General features: G+C 34.3%; 1 protein-coding gene across 1 annotated transcript; it reads left to right on the top strand.

The window, feature by feature from the left end:
- Nucleotides 1–932: 932 nt before the first annotated feature.
- LOC101889488 (uncharacterized) lies at nt 933–10,345 on the top strand (the record flags this gene model as incomplete). The annotated part of the gene is given in 5 exon segments (NM_001286909.1): nt 933–1,016; nt 9,418–9,632; nt 9,692–9,871; nt 9,946–10,119; nt 10,190–10,345. Coding segments are annotated over 5 exon segments (630 nt in total). The 3' UTR covers nt 10,239–10,345.
- Nucleotides 10,346–11,818: the final 1,473 nt, after the last annotated feature.

Genomic DNA, 11,818 nt, shown 5'->3' with positions numbered 1-11,818 from the left:
ATCGGTACTACAGTCAATGATAAAAATTACTTATGCAGGTCCTCGTCTTATGCAGGTTCTCGTCGTCATATATCCCCCATAAAACAGTATTCCTTTAGCCAGTATTTTACGACAAAATATTTTTAAAATGTTTCGTGTTCCTTCCAAATGGCGGAGGTTCGGCGGAGGTTCGGCTCGGCCGAACTTAGGTGCTTCGTTACATGTTTCTTTTTATTTTACCTGCTGTTTTATGCTGTGTATGCCATACAATTAGGAATGTTAACAACTTATTAGGCAAATATATTTTACATTGTTCATTATATCGCAACATTATTTTCTTTTTATTTTGGGCTTCTATTTTTTTAAAAACCTTAAAAAGAAACGTGTTCGGGGTGAGATTCATAAATATGAGTTCATAATAGACCAATCAAAAATGAAGAAGGAATGGGAAATACAAAATCGATGGGGATACATCTAGAATTATTTTGGAATTTATTGTTTGAGTTAACATATATTTTACAAACAAAAAAGTGGTTTTTAAATATATTCTAAAACATTTAAAACCTATAGATTAAATGACCTAAGAATAATAAATATAACATCTCCAATTATTAGATTCGCCTCGTATTGTATTAGAATATTATATTCTTGCTATTGTCTTTGTCTGCTGTTCTAATACAGTTAAAAGTAGATGTTGATGTTAAGCTTGTGATTTGGTCGTCGTAGCTATATATGTTTCATGCCGAAGAGATTTGCTAGTTCGGCCATTTGTTAGAGCACAAAAGTCAAAATTAGCCGAAGTACAAATGATGAAAATGGTTCATAACGATGAAAGATGATAATGTCTTTGCAGATGATTTCAAACAAATCTCGTTTCAATACGATTTTGGCATTGGAAACATTTCATATGCAAATGGCAATATATAAGGAAACGAGAAGCGTCTTTGTTCGTATTTGCGACTAAGATATCGATCGATTAATACGTGCCATTCAAATAAGCCGGAACGTTAACAAAATCTAAAAAAATGACACGATTAGTAAGTTTTCTGATTTTTAAATAAATACAAATGACAATGTAACCGATTACAACATCAGTTCGCCCATTCAGATATGAATATCAAAGTGTTTGAAATTTTGAAAATTAAAATAAAATAATAAGTGCATAGTCTACGATACATAAATGTGCATTACAAATACAAACTAAAAAAGAAAATAAAAAATATGAACAAAGTCTGAAAAGTACAAAAGAACAATTAAATTATTGTGAAAACAACATTGGCAACGTTTAACAAAAGAAAAAAACCCTGCTCTGATGAAAATTGTGTTTCAATGTAAAGCAAAATGTCCCTAAAACTTCCCCAAATGTAGTAAAATATGGTTGTTCCAAGCTAAACAAGAAAACAATATTAGATTAATTAGAGTTTTTCAAATGGATATGGATACTTGACTGAAGGAGATTCAAAGTAAATTACAACAACGTGTTCAAATAAGTCATTCAACGAGTGGTATTTAAACTAAATATGACTTGCAACATATCGAAATATGCCAACTTCTAGAAATAGTGAACAATTACAATGTAGTTCTGATGAATAGTGATGAATCCGTAATGGTGGTACAAACTACAGCGTTCGATACTCGTAATTGGCGTGCGGGAAGGCCAATACTTAAATTTGTGCAGAATCAGCAATCTATTTGCAACTCCATTCTTTTTATGGATAACTTTAAGTTCAGCGCTAAACTGCAGGAAATGTTCCTCGACTATGGGAATAATAAGGCAATTGAAACAGACAACTAACAATGTTTATTGTCAATTTTATTATTCGCGCAAATTGAAGTTAATGCTAACTATTTGTTAGTGCTCTCAAAATAACAGCATTTACATACTCTGATGGGACCCATGTAAACGAGTGATGTTTTTCTAATATTATGTGTGTATAATGTAAAATGAGGCAACAATCGAATGGTTTTAAAATGTTTATTAACAATGCGTTTCTTTACTTTTCAACACGTGACAAATGATTTTGTCATGCCGAAACCATGGTTGAATACAAGAATTCTTGAAAATTAATTGAATTAATTTTCCAAGTCGAAAATGTCGACCATGCAAATCAGACGCTTGATCGTGCAAAAGTTGTATTCTGTGTCGAAAAATGCACCTGAGATACCACATACCACACACACACAACACGACAAAGAGCTTTAAATTCCATACATTTATATAAATCCTGATACGAATTGTTACAGCACGTTTACATGCAAATGCTTTAGCCGGTTTACCCGAGATTATTGACCAACCTCCAATAAATTGTACCGTATGTTTTCCATAGCAAAATGTGTGGTGATTGACATTTATCAGGGTTAACCCGGATAAAGATTTGTATATATAAAAGTACCTCTATCATCAGGATAGAATTAAGAGGATAACAATCACAATCAATTTGACTTGATTAGTTGGCCAATTACAACAGTTTACCCGGATAAAAACGCTGTATGCAAAAGCGTTGTTAGACGACACATACACACATTTTAAGACAACTTCAGAAAATAATTTACGTTGCTGCGTATCCTATTTTCGGCAATAGCTTGGCAATTCTAAAAATTTCCAGATATCAAATGTTTATTTGCATATCTACCTGAATTAGATAATTTACATATTAAATTCTTGCGTGATTTCACCATTTGAATTTAATGTTCGAAACTTTGCATACATTAACCAAATATGATTCTGGCGAAACGTGTTTTAAGTTATTATCGATTTCAGAATTTAAAAACATCATTTCTTTCCTAAATTCATTTGCATATATGAAAGGCAATACAATTTGAATTGGAGGCAATACTCATTTAAGACCATACAACGTGTATAAATTCCTGATCAGACTATAATTATAAGACTATTTGTACGTGTCCGTCGGTCTGTGGTACCCTAACTATTAAGCGATTAAACCCATAGATAAAAATGTTTCTGATAATCATTGTGGTCTGTTCCAGAACTACATGACCGTAAAAGTTTTCAATTCGTTTACCTATCTTTTGTCGACATCCGGGTTTTGGTATAACCCCCTATAACGGTACCACCCGATTTCTTAATGTCAAATAAAGGTATAGGCTAAAGAGTTTTTATGTTTAGCACTACATGGTTGATCATTGGGACAGTAAATTCACTCGACTTCGAAAACAATTTATCTATTATTTTTCTACTTAAGTTTTATATTTTTATATTCCACGACATAGTTCGGTAATGTTAATGTAAGCGAAGTCACTTTCAATTAATAAATAATAATAAATCATGAAAATATTCAATATTATGTATTTTGAGAGAATTGAGTGAATAGACTTAATCTCTCTCACAGAAGTCGGGCGGAGCCGACTTTATGATACCCTACACCACTTTGCATATTTATTAGAGCTTCACATAACAAATAAAAGTTTTAATGGGGAATTTGTGAGAATTAAATCATACCAACTGTGATTATAGTACTAATTAAAAGTCCAAAGGAACTAATATATGGGAGGAATATCCTCCTCTGAACCAATTTCTACTAAATTTGCCGAGACATTCAATTCATCAATTCGGGCTTGTATTATCCATTTGATGCACAATTCAGGTATCTCTGAGCTGTATTTGATATTTTCCTCCGAATATTGTTGCTACGCAGTCCATAATACGGTCATGCAGGGCAAATTCAACAAATCAGATGAATAATATGTATGGGAGCTATATCTGAACTGATTTCCACCAAATTTGACATACTGGTTTCTAGACTTAATTTGGTCGTAAGTGCCAAATTACACGTTTGGTGCACAATAAAAGGCAAATCGGACGAAGATATATATGGGAGCTATATCCAAATATAAACCGATCTCGATAAAATTCATCAAGGGTATTTCTGAGTTGAATTTTTTATACTTCCCCAAATATTGTTGTTACAGAGTGCATATTACGGCTGCGGAGGACAAAAATAACAAATCGGATGAACAATATATGTGGGAGCTATACATAATTTTAGAAGGATTATCTCCAATTTCAATAGGTTCGCAATAACTGTGACCTGTCCTTTGTTTACAGAAATACATGAACAGGCGGACATGCATAAATCGACTCAGAATGTGATTCTATGCAGATCATCAAAAGGAACTATGGGTCTATCTCGTTTCCTTTTGCCTGTTACAAACAAATGCACAAAGACATAATACCCTGACCACCTTGTGGTGTAGGGTATAAAAAACAGATGAGACAACTTTTTGATCATAGATCATTTATTTGTATATGGTAAAACTTGTAAGAGAGGAAAATGTGAAATCAGCTCTTAGAGAACTAGTTGCCCAGAAAGTACGACGACGGGAAACGACGAAATCATATCCTTCAAATGAAGATTTTGCCATTCATAAGCTGGAATCAGGCTAATAATTTTTACTTTGCCAAATTTATCAAGGAAAAGTTACGCCACATTTACATGTTTTATTTGCCTTAAAGTTTTTATCCGATAAGAATTCGGGTAGATGATCAGATTTCTAGTAAAAAGTTTTAAATATGCTAATAGTAGTAGGTCCTTTCATGCTCTGGAACATGTCTTGTAATATAATTAGAATTGTTCAAAATACTGTTGTTCCAAAGTTTAAAACAACATCCACATAGAAATTTGTTGGTAGAAATGTAAAACGAAATTAAACAAACTTTCTTCGGCTTAAAAGTAAAATTTAATTTTGTTAAATTTCCTTGTTAATTAATAGCTGTTCGTAATAAAATTGATACTTATATAAATGCCAACTAATTATCGGTACTTGCTGTAACGTTGTATAACTTCAATACCTTAAAATTCTCAACAAATGTTGCTAAAAATTGTCGAACAACTTTATTAAGTTAAATTTTTCCAGTGTAAATTTTGCAAAATCTCAGCAACTTTATCTCAATATTATCAGGCAACGTCCAGCAACAATTAGTACAAATTATTAAAGTGTAAAACACACCTAAGTGGTAGAAAAAAACATAACGATAACATCAAAATTTCCTCATCATAATTCGTCAGTAAATTAGAGAAGAGCATGCAATATTCTCCAACAGGTTTACCCAATACCCGACTTATTGTGCAAAAATTCAAACCTTCTAACCTGGTAAAATGTTCCGTAAGGGTAATCAAATAAAATCAAGGAACATTTTTAAAAATTCTCCTTCCAAATTCCAATTCCACACTTTCATATATATCTGCTATTGGTTTTTATTTTCAACTTTCAAAAGAAAAAGAAAATTAGTTTTGCCTATTTTGAAATTGTTAAATCTTACAAGTGTTTACGTTTGACGTACTCGTATTTCGTTAACATTCATGCAAATACATGTTATTAACATAAGTGATGAAATCGTCGAAGGCGTATTGGGTAGGTAGGTATTGGGTAGGTAGGTAGGTAGCCTAGTGGATTTAACTATAAGTGAATGGCGCAAAAACTGGGTGTTCCAGGAAATTTTAAAAATCAGATTTATTGTGTCAACCAGCAGAGAAAGTCCTAAAGTCTGGCGGCGCCGACTTTATGATACCCTATACCACTTTGCTAATTTAATAGAGCTCCACATAACAATTAAAAGTTTTTATAGGAGAATTCAATCATACACGCTATGATTATAATAATAATTTAAAGTTCAAAGGACTAAATATGCCGAAGCATTTGTATCTTTTAAATTCGGACTTGTATTGCCTATTTGGTGCAAAATTAATTTGAAATCGGAACTATATCCAAATCTGAACCGATCTCAATAATATTTGGCAAAGATATTTGTGAACTGTATTTGATATATTTCCCTGAATATCGTTGTTACGGAGTGCGTATTACGGCTGTGGGTAACAAATATAACAAATCGGATGAACAATATGTATGGGAGCTATAGCTATATCTGAACCGATCTTCACCAAATTTGGCATACTACCTTCTAGACTCAATTGGTCGCATGTGCCAAATTCCATCCCATTTGGGCAAATATCAGACGTTTGGTGCACAATAAAAAGCAAATCGGACGAAGATATATATGGAAGCTATATCTAAATTTTTAGCGATTATCTCCAATTTCAATAGGGTTCGTCCTTGGGCCAATCAAATGATTTGTGCACAATTTCATCTCAATTGGATAATAAATTCGACCTGCGTTTTGTTCACAAGAATACATGAATAGGCCGACGGACATTCGGACTGACATTCATAAATCAACTCAGAAACTGATTCTATGGAGATCCTCAAAAGTAACTATGGGTCTATCTCGCTTCCTTCTCCATGTTACAAACAAATGCACAAATACATAATACCCTTACCACTATGTGGTGTAGGGTATAAAAATCGTTTACATTTTGTTGGCTATTCGTTTACTTTTTTTCAGTGATTTCAATTACATTAATACATTTTGACATCGAATTGGGTAGTCGGCTGGCTTGTAAAGGAGCACCATGAGTAGATGTGCTTGCTTTAGCTATAATTTGTAGCAATTTGTAGAGATTATTGCTGGATTTGTGCAAAAAATCATAAGTTTCAAATAAGGATATCTTGCAATTTTTCTTTAATTTACCTTGTCCAATTTAACTGCATAGAAAACAATTTCACATCTCTGATTTGTGAATTTGGATGAATGGATTTATGAATACACATTTTGGCAATGAGATTTTAACATTTTTAAAACAAAAAGTTTTTGAAACCCCATTTCATTTTCATTTATTCCATGAAATCCCTGATAGAGGATCATTTTTATGCAATCATGCTGAACAAAGCTACTAGCGTGGGGCAATCGCGTTCACTGAGCGGATCACTTTATCGCGTTTATTTTCTTCAACCTCGTTCTTTAGTTCCAAATTGTATTATTTGTTCGGTTTCTGTTGCTCTAGTGTAAACTTATGTTTACATACAAATATCGCTATGTAATTTACGACATCTTTTTAAATATTTAGGTACCAGATAAGTACGCAGATTACCGTTATCGTCTGACTGCTACCTAACAACATCGTACTGGATTTACATACAATTTTTAGGGGATTAACGGATATACATGAACCATTAGAATAACTTTAACGGCTGTTTCCCATAGCCAAATGCATAACGATCAGGCAATTATAAAATTTAGTTGTAGCGATTATCTAAGATATAAAGATAATGTTCGCAAAAGGATTAGTGGTGGTGATAATTGGATTAAATCTAACTGCATTACTTTGGCTTGTTCTATCCGTGATCTAGCTTTTAGAGTCTATCTAAGTGACAAGAGTCGGGAGAATTGGAAAATTTTTTGTAAGTGCCGTAATAAGGCGAAATCTGTTATCCGACGCGAACGCAGACGATTTTACTATCGGAAATTTAACGTATTGGGATCATCGGCCCTCTGGCGCTTTTTGAGGAGTTCAGGTTGCATGAGGGAAGATTTTGATTTTGATATTGATGTTAATGTTGCAAATGCATCGTTTATTGGTTATAACTTGCAGGTCAATGATAATATGCCGGAGTTTACTGGATCATAGGCTGGGTTCTCCTTTAGTTGTGTTCATGTTGATGACATTTTTATAGCGCTATATAAAATCAAATCTAAATCTATTGGAGTAGATGGTATACCGCCCGATTTCTTGAAGCTCATTTTTCCATACATTTCTGATTACGTTTTGGACGCGTTTAATTATATTTTCATGACATCTGCGTACCCGCTTTTGTGGAAGACAGCTCGTGTGGTCCCAATACTTAAAGTAGTGTTGTAAGCAGCCCTGACGAGCTTAGACCAATATCTATTCTTCCAGTGCTTTCTAAAGTTTGTGAACAAATTATGAAGGTTCAAATATTATCACAAGTAAGGAGATATATTTATAACGGGCAGTTTGCTTTCCGTAAAAATCACAGTGCAACAGGATTGTTACTCTATATGACTGATGAGATTAGGGGTAATTCAAATATGAACAGGAATACAGTAGTGGTGTCTTTAGATCTTACTAAGGCATTTAATTCGGTATCTCATCCTATGTTGATTAGAAAGCTTAAGAATGATTTTAATTTTTGTGATACTGCTTGTAAGCTTATTATGTCTTATTTGAGTGATAGATCGCAATTTGTCTCTTATAACGGGATATCTTCTGAAATACTTTCTCTTACTTGTGGTGTGCCACAGGGTTCGGTACTGGGTCCGTTGCTGTTTGTCCTCTATGTGAATAGTCTTGCTGAGTGTTTTAGTGGGTTAAGTTGTACGCCGGTTTTATTTGCGGATGATGTGTATCTTATTTTGAAGGATGATACGCCTTCCCCAGCTGCCTTTGAGAGCAGAATAAATAGTTGCCTTGCTAGGTTTAATCAGTGGTCTTCAGACAATTCACTCTTCACAATAAACACTCTTAAAATAAGAGCAATGATGTTTGGAAGTCGTGTGTATGATCTTAACATTACTTTGGATCGGAATCCAGTAGTGTTTGTTAGCAAGCATAGAATGTTAGGTATTTTGGTTGATGACAAGCTTTCAATTGAATCTCATGTTGACACTGTTCAACGTAAAGTCTTTGGAATTATTCGCAAGCTCTACTTAACTAATATGTATGTTCCTCAGTGGGTTAGAAGACGATTGGCTACTGCACTTCTTATGCCTCATGTAAATTGTGGTTTAGAGATATTTTCTGGTGCGATTTATCGAGTTTCCTGTAGGTTGCGACGTATTGTTAACTCTATTGTACGATTCGTCTTTGGTGTGAAAAGGCGTGAGCACATTTCGGGTTATGTTGTGAGTTTTTTGGGCGCTGATTTTGAACGATATATTTGTAGTAGGATTTTAAGTGCATTTTATAAGATTGTGAAAAATGGTGTACCTGTTTTGCTAAATAATATGTTTAGCTTTAATATGTCTTCTAGGACAACTCAGATTTTTATACCTAGGATATTTAACACTACTTTTGAGAAGTCTTTTGTGATACGTGTTGCTAGAATATGGAATTATTTGCCTGTTGAACTTAGAATTTTTTCACAGTCCAACAATGCGTTTCGCTTAAAACTGTTGAATCATTTGAGATTACTTCGTTGAAGGGAGACGTGGTTGTAATATTACTGTACTTTTTTTGTTTAATTATCTTTTGAAAATTTTTCTATTGTGCCTTTTTTGTGAGCTTTTATTATTAAATTCTTTGATGGCGGTGGCATATATTTTTTGTATTGTTGCTTATGGTATATAGATGCATATTGTCCTTTTTTTTAGTATTTTTTGTAGTTATGGCTGGGGAGCCAATTATATATGAGATTTTGTTATTGATATTGTTATTAGTTTTAAGTTTACTCAGGAATATTTTATATTGTTAATACTATTTATTGGCCTTGAAGGCTTTGGTATTATGGAATGGAAATTGAATAAATAAAAATAAATAAATAAATACCTGTACACTTACAGTGCAGTACATATATAATGTGAACCCACATATATATTAATCGAACCACTTTTCCTATTTACAGATCATATTATTATGCGTTGTTGCGTATGTTGCAGCTGATGTCAAACATCTGACAGATAATAATGTCGACTTGTTCAAATACAACCCCAGTGATGTGTACACCCTTCCGGAAGATATTGACGACGATAAACCAGCAGTCGTGTACAGTGGCGACGTAATGAAAGCTAAAGTAGATAAATTGCAAAATCTCAGCGGAAACAAGAAATTCAAATTAGAGTACGTAGATAAAACAGATAATGAGAACGCGATGCCAATACGTTGCTTTATTGTTTTAGATTGAAAACACAAAACGGTATCGAGGTAGCCAGTGTTGGCAAATTGAAGGATGACAAGACATTCGTTGTAAGTGGTTCGTACTCCTTTACCGGTGCGGACGGTAAACGCTACAAAACAAGATACACAGCTGATGAATTCGGCTATCACCCCATCACAGAACTTGACTTGGATATTCCAGAGTAAGTCGCCCCACACGCATACAAATACATTGAAAATCTGCCTAACACTTCTATATGCTCTTGCCATTTCACAGACCTCAGCCTCTTGATAAGAACGCAGGAAGTCTTAACAACAAGTTTGGCTTGGACAACAAGAGAAACCGATTCCAATTCCTAAATAATGAATTACAACCTGAGCCATCGAGAGGTAGTGGCCAAAGTGGAGATGACTACAGCTATGGAGAAGGTTACGACTACCAGCCACCAAGGTAAGTCCTTAGTTGTCAACATGTTACACAAGGGGACTCACTTACACTCACACATCTTTTACTTTTACAGTCAGCCCTTGATATCGGATCCATCCCGGCTATACCTTCCAGTGCAATAAAGAAACCCCATTCACTTTAGTCTCTAAGTCATCCCCCATATCACCTTTAGAGAATGATTTGCTATTTAACAGCAAATCAAAAAGGCTTCTTACACCCAAAAAAAAAAAAAAAAATATTCAAAACACATATGTACACATTACAAAACATATTTTAAGAATATCAAATAAAAATTACAAACATATTTAATTTAAAGTGATATTAGAAATAAAATCAAAATTGGATTAATATATTAGCGAGACGCACGCAAGGTCTATGAACAAGTCAAATATTACCAAATTAAATGACAAAAATCTTGGCGCAGGATTAACATATTTCTGGTAGACAGTCACTCGCGAACGTTGTTAAAAAACACTAAACATTCATTTTAATGAATGATATTTTTATACCCTCCACCTTGGAAAGGAGGGTATATTAACTTTGTCATTCCGTTTGTAACATCCTTAAATATTCGTCGTAGACCCCATAAAGTATATATATTCATAATCAGCATAAAATTCTAAGTCGATTTAACGATGTCCGTCTGTCTGTCTGTCCGTCTGTCTGTCTGTCTGTCTGTCCGTCTGTCTGTTGAAATCACGATACAGCCCACATTATTTGACGTAGAGCGCCAAAATTTAGCAGAGCAATTGGTATTGTGTCTAGGATGGTTGGTATTGAAAATGAGATATATCGGTCCACGTTCTGGTATAGTCCCCATATAACGGTACCTCCCGATATTCGGTATTTTGATGATTTATGCCACATTATTTAACGGATTTGTCTGAAAATTGGTATTTGTAGGTCATAACGGATCCCTGTACGTGTGGCAAAACATTGCATGTATAGGTCCACGTTTTGGTATAGCCCTCATATAATGGTACCTCCCGATATTCGATATTTTGATTATTTTTGCCACAGTTTTTAATGGATTTGTCTAAAAATTGGTATTTGTTGGTCATAATGAGTCCCAGCTCCGGTGGCGAAACATTGCATGTATGGGTCCATGATTTGGTATAGCCCCCATATAACGGTACCTCCCGATATTCGGTATTTTGATGGTTTTTGCAACATTTTTTCACTGATTTGTCTAAAAATTGGTATTTGTGGGTCATAATGGGTCCTAGTTCGTGTGGCGAAACATTGTATGTATAGGTCCACGTTTTGGTATAGCCCCCATATAACGGTACCTCCCGATATTCGGTAATTTGATGATTTTTGCCACATTTTTTTCACGTATTTGTCTGAAAATTGGTATTTGTAGGTCATAATGGGTTCAAGCTCCGTTGGCGGAACCTTGCATGTGTAGGTCCACGATTTGGTAGAGCCCCCATATAACGGTACCTCCCGATATTCGGCATTTTAATGGTTTTTGCCACATTTCTTCTAATGTTTCCTTTACCCTAAGGTGGAGGGTATTAAAAGTTTGGCCCGGCCGAACTTAATGTTTTTTTTACTTGTTTTATTTTGAAACATGATCACAGTAACGAATTTTGACCGTAGAATTGGTAGCCAGATGTGCTCACGCAAGGTGAGCCCATTAAGCGGGTCGTGTATGCACAACGAAATGCTGCCAGTGTGAATGTGTCATAATTTTTGTTTA

This window comes from Musca domestica, unplaced genomic scaffold (assembly GCF_030504385.1).
Source record: "Musca domestica strain aabys unplaced genomic scaffold, Musca_domestica.polishedcontigs.V.1.1 13, whole genome shotgun sequence".
In the NCBI taxonomy this organism is placed as follows: Eukaryota; Metazoa; Arthropoda; class Insecta; order Diptera; family Muscidae; genus Musca; species Musca domestica.
The sequence above is the reverse complement of the archived record's forward strand: the minus strand, read 5'-3'. Positions and strand labels throughout refer to the sequence as shown.